The sequence below is a fragment of the Oryctolagus cuniculus genome, chromosome 4, assembly GCF_964237555.1.
Source record: "Oryctolagus cuniculus chromosome 4, mOryCun1.1, whole genome shotgun sequence".
NCBI classification, from domain to species: domain Eukaryota; kingdom Metazoa; phylum Chordata; class Mammalia; order Lagomorpha; family Leporidae; genus Oryctolagus; species Oryctolagus cuniculus.
The window spans coordinates 149,646,478-149,672,252 of NC_091435.1; the positions used below are offsets into that span (position 1 = coordinate 149,646,478).

At 45.2% G+C, this 25,775-nt stretch overlaps 1 protein-coding gene across 14 annotated transcripts in view; it reads right to left on the reverse strand.

The window, feature by feature from the left end:
* Window positions 1-806: 806 nt before the first annotated feature.
* The window catches only part of NEK11 (NIMA related kinase 11), a 334,291-nt gene continuing 309,322 nt past the window's right edge, over window positions 807-25,775 (reverse strand). For all 14 annotated transcript variants that reach the window (XM_051818472.2, XM_051818466.2, XM_051818468.2 and 11 more), the window contains one exon: window positions 807-2,251. In XM_051818472.2, the coding sequence (XP_051674432.1) occupies window positions 2,044-2,251 (208 nt within the window). In that variant the 3' untranslated portion in view covers window positions 807-2,043. The remainder of the gene's footprint in view (window positions 2,252-25,775) is intronic.

Sequence of the window (25,775 nt, forward strand, 5' to 3'; positions counted from 1 at the left end):
GCTGCTCTATATACACATCATTAGATGGATGCATCACATTCCACAAGATATTTTCACATAAGGGGAAATATTAAATGGGTTATTTATTTTGTAACCATGGAAAATATTTTTATTAGTGAATAAGTTTTCAATGCTCTTGTGGATGAGTCTGGGGGTATAAATCACAGGTGGGAATCACCTTTTGGAATTTTATTTTATTTACTTATTATTTATTTTCTAACTTTTATTTAAAATATAAATTTCCAAAGTACAACTTTTGGATTATAGCAGCTTTTCCCCCCATAACCTCCCTCCCACCCACAACCATCCCATCTCCTACTCCCTCTCCCATTCCATTCTTCATCAAGATTCATTTTCAATTATCTTTATATACAGATGATCAATTTAGTATATACTAAGTAAAGATTTCAACAGTTTGCACCCACAAAGAAACACAAAGTATAAAGTACTGTTTGAGTACTAGTTATACTGTTAATTCATATAGTACAACACATTTAGGACAGAGATCCTACAAGGGGAGTAAGTGCACAGTGACTCCTGTTGTTGATTTAACAATTGACACTCTTATTTATGATATCAGTAGTTACCCAAGGCTCTTGTCATGAGTTCCAAGGCTATGGAAGCCTCTTAAGTTTGCCAACTCAGATCTTATTTAGACGAGGCCATATAGTCAAAGTGGAAGTTGTCTCCTCCCTTCAGAGAAAGGTACCTCCTTCTTTGATGGCCTGTTCTTTCCGGTCACAAAGATCTTTCACTTAGGTCGTGTTTGTTGTGTTTTGTTGTTGTTGTTGTTGTTGTTGTTGTTGTTTTTGCCACAGTGTCTTGGCTTTCCATGCCGAAAATACTTTCATGGGCTTTTTAACCATATCTGAATGCCTTAAGGGCTGATTCTGAGGCCAGAGTGCTATCTAGGATATCTGCCATTCTGTAAGTCTGCTGTGTATCCTGCTTCCCATGTTGGATCATTCTCTCCTTTTTAATTCTATCAGTTAGTATTAGCAGACACTAGTCTTGTTTATGTGATCTCTTTGACACTTAATCCTATCATTATGATCAATTATGAACTGCAACTGATCACTTTAACTAGTGAGATGGCATTGGTGCATGCTCAATTGGACTTACCCCTAATGATAGAGTTAGAAATGTGCCAGGGAATTCCAATTCAATCCCATCAAGGATTTTTATTTAATTTAATTTAATTTTATTTACTTATTTGAAAAGCAGAGTCACAGAGAAGCAGATGCAGAGAAAGAGAGAGAGGGGTCTTCCGTCCACTGGTTCACTCCCCAAATGGCCGCAAGCAGCTGGAGCTGGGCCGATCCGAAGTCAGGAACCAGGAGTTTCTTCTGGATCTCCCATGTGGGTGCAAAGGCCCAAGGACTTGCGCTATCTTCTACTACTTTCCCAGGCCATAGCAGAGAGCTACAGATCGGAAATGGAGCAGCCGGACTTGAACCGGCACCCATATGGGATGCCGACACCGCAGACAGTGGCTTTACCTGCTGTGCCACAACACCGGCCCCCATCCTTTTGGACTTTTAATACAGGTCCTCATATTTATTACCTTGCTGATTAGTCAAAGATAAGCAAAAGTAGGTAAAAAAAGGGCAGCACAGACAGATGTGTCTGACTCCCAGGCAGCACAGCACTGTGGGTGGAGGCCAGTGCCCAGAAGCCTTCACAAGCAAGCCAACCCTGGTTCACAGAGATCCAGAGTGGACAGGCCCTAAGCTCTGTCCTCCATCCAGCTGGAAATGGTCCCAGGGTGGTTCAATCTCGCAGGAACCCCGAGGGCACACGTAGAAGAGGTGCTTTTCAGAAACCAGATCTATAAGCTTATCTTAGAGTGTAGACTAAATGACCCAGGACTCTGAGTAGAAGCAGCCCTGTTTACTACTCTACAGGAGTCATTACATGGATGGAGAATTAAAAGTAAAGCTGTACCCATTTCCTGTAAAGTTTGGTGGAATTGTTTCCTGGATTTTCATAGAAATTTGTCTACTTCAACTGCTGGTTGTTTTTGAAAGTTCCTTAGAGATGGCTCTAGAATGCAGACTCTCTCCCTGTGGCAATTAGTAATTGTTCCTCAAAGTACAGGAGCTGGTCAACCTCAAAGCAGTCACTGGCCTGAGGCACCACTTTTTCTAGATGTTCCTGGATCTCTGCTTCGCTGGTGTTCTGATGCCTTGCTCTCTTGAGGTAAGTGTAGACTTCCTCAAAGACTTCTGCTCCCAGCTTCTGTACAGCCAATCTGCCAGAAAAGAAAGATCGTAAGGAGTTGTACAAAGAGATCACCTGTAAGTAAACACAGTTGTTTTTTTTAAATAATTATTTGTTTACTTGAAAGTCAGAGTTACACAGAGAGAGGGAGAGACATGGAGAGGTCTTCCATCCTTTGGTTCACTCCCCAGATGGCTGTAACAGCTGGAGCTGGGCCAGGCCAAAGCCAGGAGCCAGGAGCTTATGGGTCTTCCACGTAGGTACAGGGGCCCAAGCACTTGGGCCATCCTCTACTGCTTTCCCAGGTGCATTAGGGAAGGAGCTGGATCAGAAGTGGAGCATCCGGGTCTCAAACTGGCACCCCTATGGGATGTCGGCATCACAGGTGGCAGTTTTAGTTGCTATGCCACAATACTGGCCTCAGGAAAATATGTTTTAAGTCACTTATTACACAAATAATATCATTTCTTTGGGATTTAGGGGGGGAACGTAAAGCACAGTGTCTCATCCTAAATATTCATAATCTTCAACAAATAAAGCTTGAATGTCTATTGTGTTCCAAGTTTTCCTGTAGGAACTGTGAACATAGCAAGTAAACAAGTTAGGTGAATTCCTGCCTTCATCTGTGTATATACACCAACACATGTGTGTACACATATGTCTATAAATATATTCACATATGATATCAGGTAGTGCTAAGTGCAGTGGAAAAAACACAGGGGGAGGGGCAAAGACATCATTCTGAGGCAGTGTCACTGGAGCACAGACCCTCATAAAGAGAGGGGCAATGGAATCTGGGCTCTAAGTGTAAAGCATGTTGGAAAAATATCAGTTGGAGCAGCTGCACTGGGGAGATAAGGGAAGAGGATGGTGGGATACAAAATCAACAAACAGGGGCTGGTGCTGTGGCGCAGCGGGTTAAAGCCTTGGCTTGAAGTGTCAGCATCCCATATGGGTGCCAGTTCTAGTCCCGGCTGCTCCTCTTCTAATCCAGCGCTCTGCTATGGCCTGGGATAGCAGTAGAAGATGCCCCTGCACCCACGTGGGAGACCGGAAGAAGCTCCTGGCTTCGGATTGGCACAGCTCTGGTCGTTGCGGCCATCATTGTGGCCATATGAGAAGTGAACCAGCGGATGAAAGATCTCTCTCTCTCTCTGTCTCTACCTCTCTCTGTAACTCTGTCTTTCAAATAAATAAAATAAATCTTAAAAAAAATCAACAAACAGCCAATAGCAAAATAATAATAATGAGGAGGGGGCCAGTGGGTTTGCTCAGTGGGTTAAGCCACCACCTGCGGTGCCAGTATCCCACATGGGTGCTGGTTCAAACCCCAGCTGCTTTATTTCCTGTCCAGCTCCCTGCTGCTAATGTACATGGGAAAGCTGCAGAAGATGGCCCAAGTGCTTGGGCCCCTGCATCCATGTGGGAGACCCAGATGGAGTTCCAGGCTCCTGATTTTGGCCTGATCTAGTTGTTGCAGTGATTTGGGGACTGGACCAGCAGGTGGAAGATGTCTCTCTCCCTCTTTCTTTGTAACTGGTTTTCAAATAAATAACTAAATATTTAAAAAAATAATAATGAGGATATGGAGGCAAGCCAGGGGGAGAAAAATTGTTTTCTTGACCGCTTGTAGATACCTTTGCACTCGCTTCACCCTTACAATCTCATCTCGCCTTTCCAGTGGCTTCTTGAGGGAGGCATTCTTTTAAAATCCCGATTTTACAGATGAAGAAATGGAGACTTTAATTTGGTCAAGTTCCCACCAAAGCCAACGTTCATCTCACCATATTTGCATCCATGCTCGTCCATATGTAGGTGTAATGTTTGCATTGTTCTATCACCATTGCATGTTTATTTCATCTCTGTCTATTTTCCTCTACCACAGAATGGTCATAAACTATCCTTAGGACTCACTTTCCCCTCACTCCAATTGTTTTTACTGTCTTTGGCCCATATCATCTAATACTAAGCTGAGTTTCATATATTTTCTACTTGCTTGACTCAAAGGCATTAAAGTTGGTGTGGTTTTTTTGACAGTTCATCAAATAGTCATTTTTAATGGTTCCATAATGTTCCAGCAAATTTATGTACCAGCGTGCACCAAAATCATTCCTCCACTAACCATTTAGCTTTTGCCACCCTTTGCCACTGTAGCATTGTGTGAAGACTTTTAGGCACATAACTCTTTAGGGAAAAATTTTCTGTCATCAAATTTCTAGAAGTGGCACTAATTAAGTGAGTGTGTTCACTCTGTGGAAGTTGATACATACACTTATAATTTCTATGCTTTTTTGTATATATTTTGTGTTTGATTATAAGATAAAACATGATAATCAGATGGTTAGATCAAATGTATAAATATTTTTATGACTTCCTTTATTCATTTCAATAGATTTCGTGAAAAGTAGTCTTTTTGCCGCAGAATTTTAAAGCATCAATTCTGAATAGAAATGATTGAAATGTTGACAATAATATTGAAGGCACCAATTAGAGACTTTTGCATTCATTTTATATGCTCGTATTGTTTAGTACTGTTCATGCATTACAACCTCTGGGGTCAGGTATTGTGACAGACAAAAAGAATAAGTAATTTTTCCTGCTCTGCTTTAGAGGCTAGTAATAATAATACAAGACATAAACATATTTTTAAAAAAGGTTTATTTATTGGAGCTGGCATTGTGGTGCAATGGGCTCTGGTTCGAGTCCTGACTGATCTACTTCCTATCCATCTCCCTGCTAATGGCTTGAGAAAAGCAGCAGAAGATGGCCTAAGTACTCCGGCCCTTAATACCCACAGTGGGAGACCCAGTTGAAGCTCCTGGCTCCTGGCTTTGTCCTGGTCCAGCACCAGCAAATGGAAGTTCGCTCGCTCACTCTCTCTCTCTCTTTCTCTAACCCTGACTTTCAAATAAATAAATAAATAAATCTTTTTTTTTTTAAAAAAGAACAGATCTATCAATCCATAAAAATTTTGTTTATCTATTTGAAAGAGTTACAGAGAGAGAGAGAGAGGGAGAGACAGAGAGAAATCTTCCGTCCTCTGGTTCACTCCCTAGATGACTGCAATGGCTCAAGCTGGACCAGGCCAGAGCCAAGAGCTTCATCTGGGTTTCCCATACAGGTGGCAGGGACCCAAATACTTGGGTCATCTTCCTCTGATTTCCCTTAGGCCATTATTAGGGAGTTGGATCTGAAGTGAAACAGCCAGTGCATCAACTAGAGCCCATATGGGATGCTGGCTTTGCAGGTGACAGCTTTATCTGCTGGGCCACAATGCCAGCCCCAAGACAAAGATTTTTAATTTTACCATTTCTACAGCATTGTAGAGCTTGTGGAATGCTTACATACTCATTATCTTAAAAGATTCTTGTGAACCAGGTACTTCTCAAAACACCGCTCTCCATTCATCTCCCTAAGTAGGTTTTTGCAGACTCTCACAAGCTTGGAAATCTAGGTGGTAGAGTTTGGACTCAAACACAGACCTTACAAGTCCAAGCGCAGGAGAGAGACCAGCAGCCTGAAGGCCCCAGTCAGCCAGCTTTCACTGGGTTTCCAACCTTTTGTCAGGATATTATCAGTACAGATCCCAGCATGCCTGGCATCACTTATCATCTCAGCACCCCCAGAAATCCAAGTCTTCCTCTTGCTAGCATTTAACACGCCCTGCTGATCCCCTCATTTTTCAAAGTCTTCAACAAGCATCCTGCTCTCTTCCTTCCGCTGCCTCCTCCTGTTGGCCTCCTGGACTCTGGTGCTGTTGGGCTCTCTGGTTGTGGACTGCCTTATGTGCAATGGCCTTTTCCTCTACCCTACCTCAGCTGCCCATTGCCATGATCATACCCTTGACCGCAACAGCACCAATGGCTACCTGATCCCTGAGACTGAGTTCAATGCTTATACAACTCTAACATCCTCCTTGTGCCCTTCAGCCAAACCATCACAGCTATTGTTGCACTTCGTGGCCACCTGCAGAGACCCTAACACCATGATAATATCACTCACCCCCTTATGTCGTCATAATGTCCTTAGTGCACTTTCTCCCAGTGAAACCTCATAGTCCATGATCATAACCATTATGTTGCACACAGTTGTGACTTTCTGCTCCCCTCTCCCTTTGTATAACAAAGTTCAAATGGCCAAGCCTGGGAAGATACCTACCCCACACCTGTATATGAACAGTAGAACATTTCTGGAGAATAGTATCCAATTATGCTAAGAGGTCTCATCTAGCTGATAATCACAGTTCAAAATGCCCTTTGGGCACAGCCCAGTATTGCTACTACACTTTCCCAGTATGTTTATTTGCCATCCAAAATGGCCATTTCACACCTCGTGCCTTATCCCTCACTCTCATTCTCAGCTGAGGACTTTACCTAACAGTCTCACTGAGACAATAGAAACAACTACATAAATATTCTCTCGTCTTTCCCATGCCCAAACTGCCAGCCTACCTGGGTCAGCGACCACACACTTGGTTTCCGTGCTGTCCCTAATGGAAGGATCACCGCTGCTCACATTAAACACCAGACTCTCCCTGAGTGCACTGGATCCTGGCTCTGTCACCATCTCAGTGGCTGTCACCCTTGCAGCTATCTTGTTTCTTTACCTCATAATCTCTACCTCTACTGCATCATTCGGTTCCAGAAACACAAAGCCTAGCATATCCCGTCCCAGGCAGGAAGGCTGTCTCTGCCCTGCACACTGCTTACTCGTCCCTGTCTCAACCCATCCCCTTGATGTCTATCCTCGTAGAACTTCTTGAAAGAGTTGTGGCATAGTTGCTGCCCTACTTTTCCACCACCTGCTCTTTCTCAATCCACTGCTCTTGTGCCTTGGTGCTTGCTTCTTCCCTGCAACTACTCTGCAAGGGTATCAACGACCTCCATATATGCACTTCCCCTGGTCACAACTCCCTGTGTGTATACGTATTTCCTTAATTGGGATAAAATTCATGTAACATAAAATTAACCATTTAAAACAATTGTTTCATTTAGTACATTTCAATATGGCACAACCATCACCTTTATATGATTCTTAACTATTATCACCCAAGGGAAAACCTCCTATCCATTAAGCAGTTACTCTCCATTCCCCCTGCCCAGCTCCTGAAAACCACCCATCTGCATTCCATCTCTATGGATTTACCTATTCTGGATTTTTTATATAAATGGAATCATAAAATGTGCAGTCTGTTTGTGTCTGGCTTTTTTCACTTAGCACTTAGTTCACCTTCACTGTAGCATGCATCAGTACTTCATTCCTTTTTATGGCTGACCACTAGTCCATTGCATGGAATAGCACACTTTGTTTATCCATTCATTGGTTGGTGTTTTGTGTACATTTTATGTGATGTCTCAGCAGCATCTAACCAAGCTGAGTGCTCCCTCCTTCAAATCCTTCCTTCTGTTGCCATTGGTGATACCTCCTTCCCAGGATCTTATTCTAGCTGCTTCTCCACAGCCTCCTCTGCAGGCTCCTCTTGTTCCTAGCTCTAACCTCCACATTTATGAATATGCCCAGGATCAGTCCTGGGCCCCCTTTCTTTTCTCTGTCTTCACTTTCACCCAGCACCAGGTCTTCAACACCACACCTATGCTGAGGACATCGTGCCTCTGCAGCCTGTCCTTCACTCAGAGCTCCAGGCTTGTGGACCAGCTGCCCACTTGATAGCTCCAGCTGGATGTCTAAGAGGTTGCTCACTCAACTTTGATATAGCTGGAAAAGAACTACTAAATACTGTCTCCCTTCTTTTAAAAATGTATGTTGGTTTTGTGGTGGTTTCCAGCTTAAATGGCACCGTATCTTCCCAATTTTGCAAGCCAAGTTTGTTTTATTTATATCTCTCCATTTATGTAGGTCTTCTTTAAATTCTTTAAAAATTATATATATATAAATATATATATATATATATTTAAAGTTACAACATGATGTTTTCCTGTAGATCTTTCTCTTATTAATCCTGTCAGCATCAGCAGGTCTCATAAGATTTCTCAACTATTGTGATAAAGACCTTTTGTTTTCTTTTGATATTTTCAGTCCTTCATAGACTGAAACATAGACCCATGGCCCATAGCTGATGTGTGGTCTGTCCCTCACACAGTCCCCACCACATGTAGTTCCCCAAAGGAATTTGACAGCATCCATGCTCTTTATGTTCAACTCAAGGAGACACATCCACTTAGCACATGTTTGGGTGCTCTAGCAATGTTAGTTTTCTGTAATAGTTTCTGAAGCTCACTCTCAATTTCTGTCCTGTTCGTGTGGACGGGTGACAAGTGATGTGTGGGCCAGCACCAATACTGCCTGCACTTTAACAAGCGTGTTGTAAGTGCTACCTCCATCCCAATTCTCCACTACTAGCATCATATAGGTCGAGCCCCTGGGCCTCAGTGATAGCCTCTGGTTGCATTTAACACTCAGAAATGCATTTTCAACATGCTATGACCAGGTGAGCTTTTTAAACAGAAATCAGAGGGGCTGGCGCTGGGGCACAACAGGTTAACACCCTGGCCTGAAGCACCGGCATCCCATATGGGCTCTGATTTGAGACCTGGCTGCTGCACTTCCAATCCAGCTCTCTGCTATGGCCTGGGAAAATAATAGAAGATGGCCTAAGTCCTTGGGTCCCTGCACCCACGTGGGAGACCCAGAAGAAGCTCCTGGCTTCAAATCGGCACCGCTCCGGCCATTGCAGCCATCTAGAGAGTGAACCTTCAGATGGAGGACTCTCTCTCTCTCTCTCTCTCTCTCGCCCTCTCGCCCTCTCGCCCTCCCCCTCCCCCTTCCTCCCTCTCCCTCTCTCTCTCTCCCTCTCCTCTCTCTGTGTAACTCTGACTTTCAAATAAATAAATAAATCTTTAAAAAACCCCACAAATCAGAGCCCATTGCTTTCCTTCCTAAAACACTCCAATAGACTCCAATCAAATCAGAATATGATTCCTTATTCACTCTGATTTATCAGGGCATCCATGAAAAGTCTCCTTCCTTCTTTGCTAACCTCCTCTGTCTCATCTGTGCTGTATCTGAGCCACTATGCTCCAAGCACATCAGCCTCCTTTATGTTCCTCAAATATAATGCAAGTTTATTTCTATCTTTTGTATCAGCTGTATCATATTCCTTGGAATTCTTTTTCATTGATCTTCATGTCTCTACTCCTTATTGCCATTCAAATCTTAGCTTAAACCTCCCATTTGCAGAGAAACTATTTGTCACTACCCTGTCTAAATAATGACTTAGTTATCCCATTGGATCACACTGCCTTAACCCTTTGCACAGCGCTTACACTCTGGTAATTCTTCTTTTATGTTTTTGTGTGTATTTATTATTGTGGGTCTTTCCCCATCCCCATAATTAGCATACAAGGGATTCAGTGTGTACAGCAGGGCTGGGCATGCAGTAGGGGCACAGGAACTATTTATAGAATGAAGGAATGATCACACAGTCATTCAATGTCATGAGAAAAACATAAAGTGCTATGGAAGTTTGCAGCTAGGGAAATCAGAGAATATTGTGTGTGGAGGAGGCATCAGACATGGTGCCGTGTCAGCCACAGGCAAACTCGGTGGGAGAACGAGGAATTCAGGGGATCAGTTTGGCAGGTGTGAGAACCTGGCGACACATGGTGATGAGAACCACGTGAAACCTTAGTACCTAACTAGTAACAGCACCTAGTAGTGATGGGGAAGCCCAGGCAGTGTCCCCTGAAGGCGTAACAACTCATGTTTCTCTCTCTGTTTTATTGTGAGCCGTCTGCTCAGATCTCCTACTCTCTGGGTAGATACTGTTATTCCCATTTTGTAAATAGTAAACTGAGATACACAGAGGGTAGGGAACTCTGCCACTGCCCTAGTTTGTAAGCGATAGAGTGGAGTGATGGAGCCCCATCAGTTTCACTTTGGGGCTGCTGCTTTCCCAATCACTGTGTTATGGACATTGGAGTAAGAGGAATGGGAGTTGAATCTTAGCTCTGCCCTTCCCTGGCTGTGTGATCTTGGGCCAATTTTTAATGCTATGGCTCGAATGTTGGTGTTCCTCCAAGAGTCATATGTTGAAGCCAGTTTTCAGTGTGACAGTACTAGGAGCTGAGGCCTTTGGGGCACTGCCTTCATGAGTGGGATTACGGCCATTATAACAGAGATTGAAGGGAGCATGTCTGCCCCTTCCATCATGAGAAGACACACAAAAGGTGCCATCTGTGAGGAACAGGTGCTCATTAGACACTGAATCTGCTGGGGCCTTGATGTTGGACCTCCCAGGATCCAGAACTGTGAGCAATAATCACCCAGTCTAAGGTATTTTGTCATAGCAGTGGGAAAAAGACCAAGACATTTAACCTTTGTGCCCCTTAGATTTTTCATATTTAAGTGGGAATTTTAGATACACACACACACACACACACACACACCTGCCACCTACCAGGCACTTGATGGCTATTGGTTTTACTGTCATGCATATTATTGCTTTTCCACTAGTGAATTGCATAGCAATTCTATTTCTTGTTAACTGGAAGCCTTACACAATTTTGTAGTTCTATCCTTAGTTAAAATGTCATTTTAAATATGCTTTTCTCTCCTATGTATGAATTTGAAAAAGAAAAAAGACACAAGGAACAAGTAGTAAAAACACATAATTTCATTGAAATAGTCATGAAAAACCTCATTTAGCAAAAAGCATGTGCAGACAGATTAGTCTTCAGGCACAGTTTAAGGAGACCCTGAAATTGACTTTATGAAATGTAAGAGATCTCTGCACATCAAATATGCATGAGTCACTGCAGGAATAGAATGGTGGGGTATATTTTCCCTTTAATGCTGCCATTTCAAGGACCATTTGGTGCTAACAAGCATCGGGGATCTTCATTAAGGACAAATTTGATATCCAGAAGGAACGAGTGGCTTCAGGCCCTTTTCTTCCAATGGTGCTTTCTTTTTGCATGTCTACTGGGGGCAGAATCTAGAGTGCAGTAGCTTGATTAGAATCCTGTAAAAGTTGATGGTGATTTGTTTGACACCAAAATCCTCTCCATTACTCATAACCACAGTAAATATACCTGGAGTAGACTTACTGAGTAAAAAACAAGATCCATCCAAGTTTCGTTTTTAAGAGACGTACCTAAACCACCAGAGCATTAAAAGGGTGAAATTCAAAAAAAAAAAATTTAACAAGTTATCTATCCCACCCCTTGGCAAATAAGATTACAGATCAGTTCTTTTGATGGATTTTGTCCTTGCGTTGTAACTGACTGTCAAGATGATTGTCAAGTTTTTTCTCTCCCAAAACTACCTCTAAACAGAAATTCTAAACTACCTCTAAGAAAATAGAATGAAAATTTATGAAGCATTACAGAGAGGGACTGTCAGAGACAGCTCCATAAGGCGGGATTTCAACATTATCTTGCTCAGCTACTCAAAGATGACACATTCAAAATATTGCTAATCACTATGGTTTAAAAATTTGTTCCTCTGTTGTGAGGTCTTATGTCAGGGGCACAAAGGGGGTGGAAACTTAATGCAGTTACAATGATTGGAGGGCGATGACTGGGTTGGATTGGATTGGGTCATCAGTGTGGAGTCTCATAATTGAATCCTGTAAGATGCCACAGATGTAGACAGACACCTGTGTTCACTATTTCTTGCCATATGATGCTCTGTATAACTCTGAGATTCTGCCCGCAAGAATGTCATCACCAGGGGCCGAACCACTGGGGCTGCCCAGTCGTGGACTGTGACCTTCAGAACAAGGAGCTTCAATAAACCTCTTTTCTTTATAAAGTTGATTGCCTCAGGTATTTTGTTATAGTGACAGAAAAGCTACTACACTAATAGCACAGAAGATCTGAATAACAGATTTTATAAGCTGAACCACATGGACACACACAAAGCCCTCTCCTTCCTGACCATAGGGAATATACATTCTTTGCAGGATCTCATGAAACATTTATAAAAACTGACCATACATTAGACAAATCAACTCTCAACACATGCCAAGTAATTGGTTTCAAATAAAGTTTAGTTGTCTGGCCACAGTAAATTTATTAGCTATACAGATTAAACACATATAAAATACAGATTAAACATTTCCACACGTGAGAAAGCTTTAAAACACTTTCTCAATGAATTATGGTTCAGAAAAGTAATTACCATGCTACAAACAAACCACTTTTTTAAAAGATCCACATAAAATTGATAGGTACTCCAGCATTGTAATATTGTGGTATAAATTTATTCTGACGCTTGGAAAACCTGCTGTAATATTTCTGCAATGATGCATTAGAACATTTTAGGGCTCACAAAATACGATGTACAAAATAATCCTCTGTGCTACTCACATAAAGTGGGTGGGGGTGGGGCTGGTACTGTAGAGTAGTGGGTAAAGCTGCCACCTGCAGTTCAAGTCCCGGGTACTCCACTTCTGCTATGGCCTGGGAAGGCAGTAGAAGATGGCCCAAGTGCTTGGGCCCCTGCACCTGCATGAGAAGACTCGGAAACCCCTGGCTCCTGGCTTTGGATTGGCGCAGCTCTGGCCATTGCAGCCAATTGAGGAGTGAACCAGGGATGGAAGACCTCTTTCTCTCTCTCTTTCTCTCTAATTCTTACTTTCAAATAAATAAAAAATATTTTTATAAAAAAAAGTGGGTGGAGGAAACTATTTCTTTAGTTTGCTCAAAGTTGAACAGGCAGTTGGGGATGGCGAAATTAAAGCCAGGTTTCAGTACTGTAGGACCCCATTTTGAGGGCTGGATAATAGTCCCTACACACAGGAGGCTTGGAGGAAGGTCCCCCCAGGTTCCAAAGCACGAGGCCAATCCTGAATATGTATCTGGATGACTCCCCAGAGGAAACGGTCCAGTGAACTCCACGGCGGCTCTGCCATTCCCCCTGTCCTCTCCTTAACCTCTCCTCCAAATTCCTTTCCCATTTCTTCCTGCGCTTGCTTTTCATTTGTAAACAATATATTCTATTGCATCTATTGATTCGCTTCATCAATTACTGTCTCCTCTATTTCTTGGGGATTCTACAGAGGAGGGTCATTTCTACTTCACTAGTTTTATAAGGATATCATACAAAAATGTTTTCATGGCTTTTTTAAAGAAATTGATTGATTGATTCAAAACTCAGAGTTACAGTGAGAAAGAGGGAGAGAGAGAGAGATCTTCCATCTGCTGGTTCATTCCTGAAATGGCCGGCAAGAGCCAGGGCTGAGCCAGACCAAAGCCAGGACCCAGGGACTCCATCTGGGTCTCCCACATGGGTGGCAAGGGCCCAAGCACTTGGGCCATCTCCTGATGCTTCTCCCAGGCACATTAGCAGGGAGCTGGACTGAAGGTGGAGCAGCTGGGACTCAATCTGGTGCCCATTTGGGATCGTAGGCAGCAGCTATACCCATTATACCACAATACTGGCCCCTGTCTTCATGTTTTAAATGTGTATTTTTAAAGATTTAGTTATTTGAATGACATGGTGACGGGGGAGGGGGGAGAGAGAGCGAGAGAGAAAGAATGTTTTACCCACTGGTTTACTCCCCAAAGGGCTGAGCCAGGCCAAAGCCAGGAGCCAGGAACCCCAACCATGTCTCCCACTTGGGTAGCAGAAGCCCAGATACTTGGACCATAATCTCCTGACTTCCCTGGGTGCAGTAGCAGGAAGCATAGGAGCTAGCACTCAACCTGTCACTCAGATATGTGTGGCTCCACCAAGTGGTGACTTCACCCACTGCACCACAACACCTGTCCCTAAATATTTTTTTTTTTTTTTTTTTTAATTTTGAATCTACCTCATACTTGAAGTTGTAGGACTAGAACCAAGAACTCCTTCGTCCCTGAGTCTTTTGAGAATCAATTGCCTACCTAGCAATAAGTTACCCCCCACCCATACATCATGTGCTTTTCCTACCTAACCACAGAACAGCCATCAAAACCAGGATATGAGCACCTACACATTGCCGCCACCTAATACTCTTATTTTGCACATGGAAACATTCAACTTTCCTCTTGTCCAACAACACCACATCCTATTGAAAGGTCCCAGAGAAATCATGAGTTGCATTTACTATTCCTGTTGCTTTGACTCTTATTAATAGAGTCAAGGAGACTCTTACAATTCTTGTATAAGCTGCTTATGTAGTAGAATGTCCCTAATTTGTGTTGCTCATGTGTATGGGATTCAGTGACTCTCATCTTCTGGCTATCCGTTCTGTTACATGCAGGGACTTCCAAAAGTTGAAGGGAAGTGAAATTAAAAGCTAAGTTTGCTTTGGTGCAGGAAAATTTAGAAATCTATGCATAGTTTTTTCATGCCACACATTTCCATGAAGACGTCACATGTGTAGCTGAAAGAGGACTTCAGGAGCCGGGTCTGGGATGTTATTGGTGGCTCTCTTACACCCATGCAAGAAGTTTTGCCCTCCTCTTGGCTCCAAAACTGTGAGCTGGGAGGTACAGGAGAAGGATCTTCTTACTTCCGATGCCTCCCTAGTGATTCTTCCCCACAACTCTGCAACTGCTGCACTGTGAAGAACAGGGCCCGTTCTCAGGGAAACGAAACAGTTTGCAGAGCAAGATTCCAGGAGCTCAGAGAAGAATGTCCTGTTCCACATATCTCCCAGGAAGGCCTATCATCACACTCTGTGGGCTCCAGCACCGAAGGGGACATGCCTGGGGCTGAAGGGCTTGCTTCTCAAGGCTGCTGGCAGTGTCGCAGGGGCTGCACAGAGGAGCACAGGGGAAAGAGGACGCAAAGTGGCAGCTGGGATCCTGCCCCTGGATTCAGAGCTTCGGCTACTTTACCTGCAACTTAGAGAAAATGATCTCGGAGGCTGCCTCCAGCTCCAGATGCTCAGATTCTATTGTGAGTACTCAGGACGACATTCTTTGCTGACAGTCAATGAATGCACATTTGTTTAAAGAATTAATAAATAAATGATTCCAATGCCAGCTGAAAACCACTTAGTAAACCTTGAATTTCACACTCTTTGTAACACTTGAAGAGAAAAGCCTTTTTAAATGTTTATTTTTCCTTTACTTAAAAGGACAAGAGAGAGAGAGAGAGAAGCCAGGATCCTGGAACTCCATCCAGGTCTCCTACATAGTCAGGGGGGCCCAGGTACTTGAGCCAACATCTGCTGTCTCCTGGGTGCACATTTCAGGAAGCTGGATCAGAAGCAGAGGAGCTGGGACTCAACCCAACACTCCAACAGGGGATGCAAGTGGCATCTTAATCACCACGCCACATACCCACTCCTCTGTGTACTATTTAATTGATGAAATATTACATAGAGTGAGATTTATCTTTCTGCGTGCACAGCTCCAAGTCTTGACAAACCCATAGTCATAGGAAGACTGTGGGAAAATCTGTGGAAAGATGGACTTGATAAAGCAAAAAATATAGACCTCCGCATTTCTCCACATAAGCCCCATCAAGTTCAAGACATTTTTGGGAAGCAGAGGCAAACCAGCCATTTCATCCACTGGTAAAGAACTCAGTCTTTGGAATTTAACCATGGCAATGCAGTATTTATTTTATTAACTGGAGAAAAATAGGTGCTCTTTAAAGATTTTTCAAGACTAGGAAATGAAAGGAAGTCAGAAAGAGCCAAATCAAGACTGTGGGTGTATGCCTGATGATTTCCCATGGAAATTCTGGCAAAATTGCCCTCATTTGATGAGAGGAAGGAGCAGGTGGAAAAGCATTCCTAGGGGTATTTTACTAAAGCTTTGTCTGACTTCTTCAAAGTACTCTCCTAATAAGCAGATGCTACTATTTTTGGTTTTACAGAATATCGACAAACAAAATGCCTTTTGCATCCCCCAAAACACTGTTGCCATCACCTTTGCTCTTGAGGAGGCTGCTGGTGCTTTGTCTGGATCACTTCCACCTCCTGGCGGCCATTGCTTGGATCAGGCTGGTAAAGCCGTTGTTCATCGCCTGTTACAGTTACTCCAGGAAATGCTGCAGGATCTTGATCCCACCTGTTTAAAATTTCCATTGAAAACTCTGCTTTTCTCTGCAGCTGATGTGGGCACAACAGTTTTGGCATTAAGCACAGAGTTTGCTCTGCTTACATCTCCGGTCAGAAGTGTGTAAGATGATGCAGTTGAGATGTCTGTGGTGTGTGTATGGCACTGGCTATTGTTCCTGCTGCTAAATGTTGGCCCTCTTCAATCAGGGCATGAACAAGAATTCTCTCTCTCTCTCTTTTTTTTTTTTCTTTTCACAAATTGATATGAATGGTGTGCATCCATGGGCTGCATCCTGCATTGTCTTGCCGCTCCTTAAATGAGCCATCCATTTGTAAACTGCTGATTTGTTTGGGGCACAGTTCCCAGAAACTTTTTGTAAAGCATCAGTGATTTCACCGTTCTCCCACCCAAGCAATGCAGTCAAGGTGATGCTTTAGCAGAATTCATGCTATGCTAACAGGGGCTCTTTTCTGACTAATGTCTTATTAGTGCCTCAAACTAGATTCCATTCAGACAGGTTATAATAAGTTAGTACGACTGGTGCAAAACATCTTGAAATCCATACATGTTTTCTTCTATAATCATTTTCCACAATCTTTTTTGAAGACTCCGATAGCCAGTGCCTCTGACAGAACAGCCCTGCCACCCTCTCCAAATTCCCAGAAACCCTATTGTAACCAACTCCTTTCTTCACTACTGGATAATCATTGATCTGGTTTCTGTCCCTTTAGTTTTGCCTTTTCCGACAGTCTTAGGAATGGAGCTGGTGAGAATGTAGCTTTTTAAGACTGGATTCCTTCACTTGGCATAGTGCCTCTGAGACTGTCTAAGCTGTGTGCATCGTAGTTCTCTCCTTGTATTGCTAAGTAGTTTCCCTCAAATGGATGGTCCCCAATTTGTTTATTTATTCCCATTTGAGTTATCTCCTGTTTTTGAAGATTATGAATAAAATTGCAATATGTGTTTCTCTATATATACGGGTTTCTATGGACATACATTTTTGTTTCACTTGGATAAATATCAGAAGTAGAATTGCTAGGATACATGGTAGGGGCATATTTACCTTACTTAAACACTACACAGCTATTTTCCAAAGTGGCGGTTCCATTTTGCATTCCCACCAGTATACCTGAGTGTTCCAGTTGCTCTATCTCCTTAATAACATTTGGTATTTTTTTTTAAAGTTCATGCTTTTCAATATTTTGGAATAGTTCAGGAAATAATGGAGTTAGCTATCCTTTAAGTGTTTTTGTGGAATTCAGTTAAAAAGCCATCAGGTCCCAGACTCTTCTTAGGTGGGAGACTTAAGTAACGCTTTAATTTTGCTCCTTGTTATTGGTCTGTTTTGATTTTCTAGAGCTTTTTGATTTAATCTTGGTAGATTGTGTGTATCCGGGAATCCATTCTTATGCCTAGTTCTTTGTATCAGTTTTTAAATTCATCGTTTGCACAGTCATATGAGTGTGTGATATAACTGTTATTTCACAGCTGAGAAAGCTGAGGCACGGACACTCAGTAACCTCACCGCTGGGCGGCACCTCCTGGGAGTGAAGCGTGGCTGGCACTCAGGCTTTGCTCGTAGCCACCTGTGTGGCCCTGTCACTCACCTCTCCAGGACAGTCACTGTGTTCCTTTATAAAACAAAGCCACTAACTTCTGGAACAATCTTTACACTCAGCCTCAAATTGATGAAACCCCACTCCCCACAATTTGGAGATATTACTAATAATTTAATACATATTCAGAAGGGCCTTATCATCTAACATTTATCAAGTTCCCAAACTTATAAAGCTTTTTAGGGCACCAGAATATGAAAATATTTACTAGTACAATGGTTGTATTGTACCATTGTATTATTTTTATTATTTCAGTGCACCCTGAAATGTGCCTCTCATTCTCTCTCTCTCTCTCTCTCTCCACTCTAAGAGTTTTGGTGCTTGTGGGTTCTCCAAAGAGATGCAAACACAATGCAACCTGACTTCACTGAAAACTTGCAAAAGACACAGGATTTCATTTAGAGATGAAATCCGTGCTGGAACTTTGCGCTGTGTGGGTAAGTAAGGATCTGAGCACTAGGGCAGTTCACCATTGAAGAACAAACTCAACCACAGTGACAAGTGCTTCAAACAGCAAGATGTAATTTTAGATTGGGAGAAGACTTTGAGAAAAATCAAGGGATATTTTTCCAAAAATGATCCTTTCTAAGAGTTTACCATGCTTGTCCCTCCCTATCTCCCAGCTGCTTCTTGTTGGCATGGCCTGTGCTCAGTCCTGGACCTCTTCTGTCCCCATCCACAGTTCCATCCAGGCTCACGGCTGTAAGTGCCTCTCATGAGCTGATGGATCTCCGATGACAGCACACACGTCTCCTCTCTCCCGAAATTGCCACACCTTCTTGCTGTTTCTGTCCAGCAGGCATCTCATGGGTACCACTGCCCAATTGAAACCCAGATCTTCCCTCTGGAATATCTTCATGCTGCAGGCTTCCTCATCTCTGCTTGTGTCAGCTCCTGCCCTCCAGTTGCTCAGGCCCCAAATCTTTGTGGCATCCTTGATTTCTGTCCTTGACTCATACCCCAGTAGTGCAGTTTTTCTAATAATCAGATCAGTTAGGAACCCTATCAGCTCTGTTTTGAAACTGTAACCAGGGGCCGGCGCTGTGGCACAGTGGGTTAACATCCTGGCCTGAAGTGCTGGCATCCCATATGGGTGCTGGTTTGAGACCTGACTCCTCCATTTCCAATGCGGCTCTCTGCTATGGCCTGGGAAAGCAGTAGAAGATGGCCCAGGTCCTTGGGCCCCTGCACCCTTGTGGGAGACCCGGAAGAAGTTCCTGGCTCCTGGCTTCAGATCAGCACAGCTTTGGCCGTTGCGGCCAATTGAGGAGTGAACCATCGGATGGAAGGCCTCTCTCTCTCTCTCTCTCTCTCTCTCTCTCTGCCTCTCCTCTCTCTGTGTAACTCTTTCAAATAAATAAATAAAAAAAAGAAACTGTATCCAGGATTCCAACACTTTTTATCATTTTTGCTACTATTTGGGCCAAACTACTATGATTTCTCACCTGAATGCTTTGATGGCTTGTTGGTATCCTGCTTCTACCCTCACCTTATGGCCAGAAGGAGCCATGTCCCTCCTCTGCTCAAAACTATAGGGTTCTCCATCTCACTCTGATTGACCTCAAAGTCCTTCCAGGGCTCCACGAAATCCAGAATGATCTTCAGTCCCTCCCCTTACTCCATTCATTCCAGCTGCACTGGACCCCTGCTCTTCCTGAACACGTGTTCAGGCACATCCAACCTCAGGGCCTTTGCATGTGCCTTGTTCTCTCTGATTAGAATACTCCTTCTCCATATACACATCTCTCCCCTTCATTCCTTCAGCTCCTCCTCCGCATCTTCTTCTCAGGGGGCCATACTCTGACCAGCCTCCTGAAACGGCACATTCCACCCCCTTCTGCACTTCCTGTCCACCCTCCCTGCCTTTGCAGGCCACAGCAGAGAGCTGGACTGGAAGAGGAGCAATCGGGACAGAACCCGGCGCCCTGACCGGGACTAGAACCTGGTGTGCCCTCGCCGCAGGCGGAGGATTAGCCTAATGAGCCGCGGTGCCGGCCCAGGTGTTTTCAAACTTAAGTTCGAAGAAACGTGTTTCTCCGTGTTTCTGATGGCGTTTTCAGGCCTAATTTAAAGGGCTTGGCTTTCTGCGCCTGTGCCATCACCTATGGGTGGAAATGACAGCTTACATTTTTCTGAGTGGAAAGAACCAGGCCTTAAGGTCTTGAAAAATAAACTCCCGGCCGGCGCCGCGGCTCAATAGGCTAATCCTCCACCTAGCGGCGCCGGCACACCGGGTTCTAGTCCCGGTTGGGGTGCTGGATTCTGTCCCAGTTGCCCCTCTTCCAGGCCAGCTCTCTGCTGTGGCCCGGGAGTGGAGGCAGTGGAGGATGGCCCAAGTGCTTGGGCCCTGCACCCCATGAGAGACCAGGAGAAGCACCTGGCTCCTGCCATCGGATCAGCACGGTGTGTCGGCCGCAGCGCGCCAGCCGTGGCGGCCATTGGAGGGTGAACCAACAGCAAAAAGGAAGACTTTCTCTCTCTTTCTCTTTCTCACTGTCCACTCTGCCTGTCGAAAAGAAAAAAAAAAAAAAGAAAAATAAACTCCCTGCAGAAGTGGCTGCCTGTCTGCGCGTCCTTCTCCCCTAGCACACCCGGGACAAGGAGAGAGCAATGGAAATCCGCCCCCACATTTGCGAAGCGGAGGCTGAGCCTAGGAGACTCAGAGCGCAGGGGTGCATGGGGGCAGCGGCCGGCACCCTGCGTGCTCAGCGGAGCCGCTGCCTGCGGTGTGAGCCCAGAGAGGCCAGAGCAGCTGGCGAGGAGACTTTTCACCTGCTGTGCCCAACAGCATTTTAACTTAACAGCAGAGAAAAGCATGCGTTGGAAAACAAGCGATTTCTGTTTCGGGAGAGGAAGAAGGGAGCGTTTCCAGCAGTCGTGCGTCATCAGGTTTCAGAAAACCAACAGGGAAGTGTCTCTCCCTGACCTTGACCATCACTGACCTTGCAGACTGCTTCTCCTCCACTGGTGACGTCTACATATATATTTTTTATTTCCAGATTCATGAGCAGCTGGACGGGTGTAAAACTAAAATCCAAACGTTTGCTTGTTTTCAGCACTGGGCTCCCCTCCTCCAGCTTGGAGCTACTTGGGGACAGGGCATCTTTCTTTGTCCTCTTTGCGCCCCACATAGTCCTAGCATAAAACCTCACCTTGATCATTTGTTCAGCAAAAAAATTATTCTTTTGTTGGGCGACATTTTAATGAGCACTTAGTATGTGCCCAGTGGTAGTGATGCAGTCACAGTCTCTGGCTTGATCACATTGATAATGAGCAAGTGAACAGGTAACTGCAGATTCTTTCCCATGCCACCAAAATAACGAGACGGTGGGGGAAGGGTGGGAGAGGGAGAGAGACAGAGAGAGGGAGAGCGAGCCTCAGCAGCGAGCACGCAGGACTGCTGAGAAGAGTTCTGGGGAGTTGACACAGCTCCGTTTTCCCCTCCGGGCTGGACTTTGCACCATTTCCTCTGCCCCCAACACAGGGGAAGCCAAGCCTGCCTCCAGCACTCGCAGGATGTGGCCAGAGTACAAACGGAGGCCTGTAAGTCATTAAAATCTGTATGATTTACTTATGACAAACATAAATAAACTCTGATCTGCGCTCTGAACTTGAGCTCCTCAACCTTTTCACGAGCTGGAAGGCCAGATTTGCATTCAGGATTCTCAGGCTCCTCAAAACTCGGCATGTAAATGGGGCAGAGCTGGGTGAGCCTGATCCTCCTCCTGTCCCTAGCTCTCCTTAGGCGTCTTCCTCCCCTCCTGGCTCCTATTGAAGGAGGTTCTGGCACACACCCATGGCACCTACACCCCCACGCTCACCAGCCAGCCAGACCATCTGCAAATGGCTACCATGGGGCCACCCAGGCCGAGAATTGCAGAGTCCCCAGGGAAGCAGGGGGCATTGATCCAGTTGTGCTGCTGTCACAAAATACTACGCACTCAGTAATCTGTAAAAGTATCAGAAATTTATCTCACAGCTTGCAGGGCTGGGAGGTCCAAGCTCAAGGCCTGGGCGTGTGTGGCACGTGGTAAAGGCTGCTCTCTGCTTGCAAGATGGCGCCCGTCGCTGTGTCTTCCAGAGGACATAAGGGATCAAGGGGGAAATTCAGTGAAATCTCCCTATGCGGCCTTGATGCATTTCTAAGGGCAAATGCACATTAATCCATCAATGTTCAGAGCCTCCACCAAGGCCAGCGCTGCGGCTCACTTGGCTAATCCTCCACCTGGGGCAACGGCACCCTGGGTTCTAGTCCCGGTTGGGGCGCCAGATTCTGTCCCGGTTTCTCCTCTTCCAGTCCAGCTCTCTGCTGTGGCCCAGAAGGGCAGTGGAGGATGGCCCAAGTGCTTGGGCCCTGCACCCCATGGGAGACCAGGAGAAGCACCTGGCTCCTGGCTTCGGATCAGCGCAGTGCACCGGCTGCAGTGCACTGGCCGTAGCGGCCATTTTGGGGGTGAACAAATGGAAAAAGGAAGACCTTTCTGTCTTTCTCTCTCTAACTCTGCCTGTCAAAAAAAAAAAAAAAAAGAAAGAGCCTCCACTTCATACCCCCACAACGGGGATTAAGAGTCAACATGTTTCAAAGGAGACATGTTCAAACCCAAACCCAGGGTGCAACATAGCAGAGGAGACACAGGCTCTGGGTGCACCAGTCCCCTGTCCCCAAGGATGCCTTGCTTCACAGGCAGGGGCAGGGCTGTGGCTGAAGGATGCCCACAGTGGCGCCCTCTACAAGCCGGAGCAACCTTCTTACCAGGGGCCCCTGGATGGTGTTGGAGGAGGGGAGGTAACTTTTGCTGATGTAATCAAGGAATGCCTCCCTGGAGGTGGATGGAACAGAGATAGGGAAAAAAACTGGGTGGTGTGTGTGAGGGCCTGAGAGAGGAGCATTCCCAGAGGAGGACAGAGAGAAGGCCCGGATCCTGTAAGCTCTGCATGGAAAAAAAATGAAGGAAGAGGGGAAGAAGGATGAGAACAGACGGTGAGGGGGTCAGGTTGGGTCAGGGACCTTGGCAGCCTGGGGAAGCAGCCTTGGCTCTACCAGGGTGCGGTAGGGTCGATGGGATCCCACTTCTGTGATAGCGGTGTGAAATGGATGAAAACCAGGAGCCCCTGCCAAGTGCAACAGAGTGGAAGCACCACTTAAAACGCCTCAGTGCCCGGGCATAAAATCAGGAGGAATCCTCCACCAAATCCGAGAGCTGGCTTGCTCACAGGACTCCTCCTCCTGTTTATACCGCCCAAAGGCTCCAGGCTGGGTCTCTGCTCATCTGCTCACTTATCCAACTGGTGTCAGCACTCCCAGGCTCCTGTCTAACTACCTGCCTGCTTTCACACCCTCTTTTTGAAGCAGCGCAGATGATACACAAATAACCACGGGGATCTCACACACACACAGGTTGCAGCTCAAGATGCTGAGGTCTGACCTCTACTGCCCCACCCTGCCCCCAGCAAGACAAATGCTGGAAATTCTGTTTGCTTGCTTTTGTTGTTTGGTGCAGTGTAATGGTGCGGCAGGTGGAGGGCTTTTAAATCTGTGTGCTTTGCTCCTACGACATTATGAGGACTCAAAGAGCCTCTCTTTCTAATCCACAAGCAAATGTGCATTACAGACTTTTATGGTCATCCCAACTTTATCATCAGGGTAGTACAAAATTCTTTTTTTAAAAAGATTTTATTTATTTATTTGACAGGTAGAGTTATAGACAGTGAGAGAGAGAGGAAGAGAAAGGTCTTCCTTCCATTATTCCACTCCCCAAATGGCTGCAACAGCCAGCGCTGCGCTGATCTGAAGCCAAGAGCCAGGTGCTTCTCCTGGTCTCCCATGGGGTGCAGGGCCCAAGCACTTGGGCCATCCTCCACTGCACTCCCGGGCCACAGCAGAGAGCTGGCCTGGAAGAGGGGCAACTGGGATAGAATCCGGCACCCATATGGGATGCCGGCACGGCAGGCGGAGGATTAACCTAGTGCGTCACAGCGCCGGCCCCAGAAAAGTCTTAACAATACTTACAGGAAAGATACACAAAGGTGTAGGGGATAACACAGTAAGCACCCATCTCATTGCACCTGAAGAAATCTACCCGCAGCAAATACACTGAAGCACTAGGTCTTCCCCTCCCAAACCTTATCCCTTCTGCACCTTCACAGTTCCACTGTCCCGAGATGCAGCTCCCCCCACCAAGCCTTTAAACAACACATTTTACTAAGTACATATCCCTTAGAAATAAGTAGGGCCTTTTTTGTGTGTGTTTTCATATTTTAATTAAATGGTATAATATTTTATCTTTTGTGCTCAAAATTGTTACCAATTTATGGGGGCCAGCACTGCGGCGTGGAAGGTTAAGCCTCCAAGCCTCCACCTGAGATGCCGGCATCCTATAGGGGTGCCAGTTTGTGTCCGAGCTGTTCCACTTCCAATCCAGCTCTCTGGCCTGAAAAAGCAGTAGAAGATGGCCCAAGTCCTTGGGTCCCTGTACCCACCTGGGAAACCCAGAAGAAGCTCCTGGATCCTTGCTTCAGACTGGCCCAGCTCCAGAATTTGTGGCCATTTGGGGAGTGAACCAGTAGATGGAAGACCTTTCTCTCTCTCTCTCTCCCTCTCTCTGTAACTCTGCCTCTCAAATAAATAAATCTTTTAAAAATCGTTGCCAGTTTATCCTCTTCAATCCTATAACTCATTGATTTTCACTGTGCACCATTTCATTATGTTTCTTTTTTCATTCTCCTGCTAAAGGCTGGGTCTAGTCCTGTCCTGACAACATCCCCCCGCCTCCCGCCCCCCTGCCCCAAGCAGCAAACACTTTACCAGCTACACTGCTGTGAAAGCTCTGGCACGCATCTCCTTGGCCGCATTAGATCCTCAACTACGAAAACGAACACACTTTTAGAAAAAGCTTTTTGGATACACGTTCTACATTAAATCATTGTCTTCAGATGGATTTACCATCATTCATCTTTGATCCTCTACAAGAACCTCCAACTGGATATTTCATAATAAGGAAGTACAACCAGGAATGGAATAGAGTGATTTTAAAAATCAGAAATTCAGAATTAAAAAGAGAATCTCTGGGAGGTACCATGGAGCTGACCTAATTCTACAGCTCCATTTTACAGCTGAGGAAACCCATGGTCATGATGTTGTGGGGGTAGACATTTGGCACAGTTCCTAAGACACCACTGGTGTCACCTGCGTCCCATGTTGGAGCCCTGGCTTTGCCTTCAATTCCAGCTCCTGCTAATGTGCACCCTGGGAGGCAGCAGTGGGTGAGTTAAGTACTTGGGCCCCTGCCAGCCAGGTGGGAGACTTGGCTGGAGTTCCAGGTTTCTGGCTTCAGCCTGGCCCAGCCATTACTGTTGTGGGCATTGGGGGAGCGAACCAGTGAATGGAAGACCACCCTCCTCTCAGCTTTCCAAATACATAAAAAACCCAAAAGGCATATTAAATGGGCTACCCAGTGTTGAGCCACAGATCCTTGACGGATCCACCACCGTAAGTGACACATGCTAACCATAAACCACTGCCATCCCTTTGCTCTCCCTCCCTGAACAATGCACAGTGAAATGTGACCCACTTGGTGAAAACCTTCCTGGCCACATGACAACTGTGCTTCTCTTGACCCACTCAAAACACATTTTTCATTTTTCAAAAGTTGATTTTTCCCAGCTTTACTGAAAGGGAAGCAAAGATCACAACATAAAATACATTTCCCAATCAAACACGACAAGAATAATTGAGTTTGCAAAAGAAAATGAAATCACAGAGGAAAAGAAATTAGAACATAAGCACTTGTGGGAGAATTTCTCAGAGCAAGAATGGGTTCTCAGGACTGGGAAGCTCTGGGGTTTTCTTGGGTAAAAGTGCATTTGAAAAAGCTGCCTGTCATTTGGCGAGATTGACAAGGACTTCCTTCTTCAGAAAACTTTAACCAGGTTCCTCTGACTCCTCTTCTTGACAAGGCCTGACCCTTGGCCTGCTGAGCCC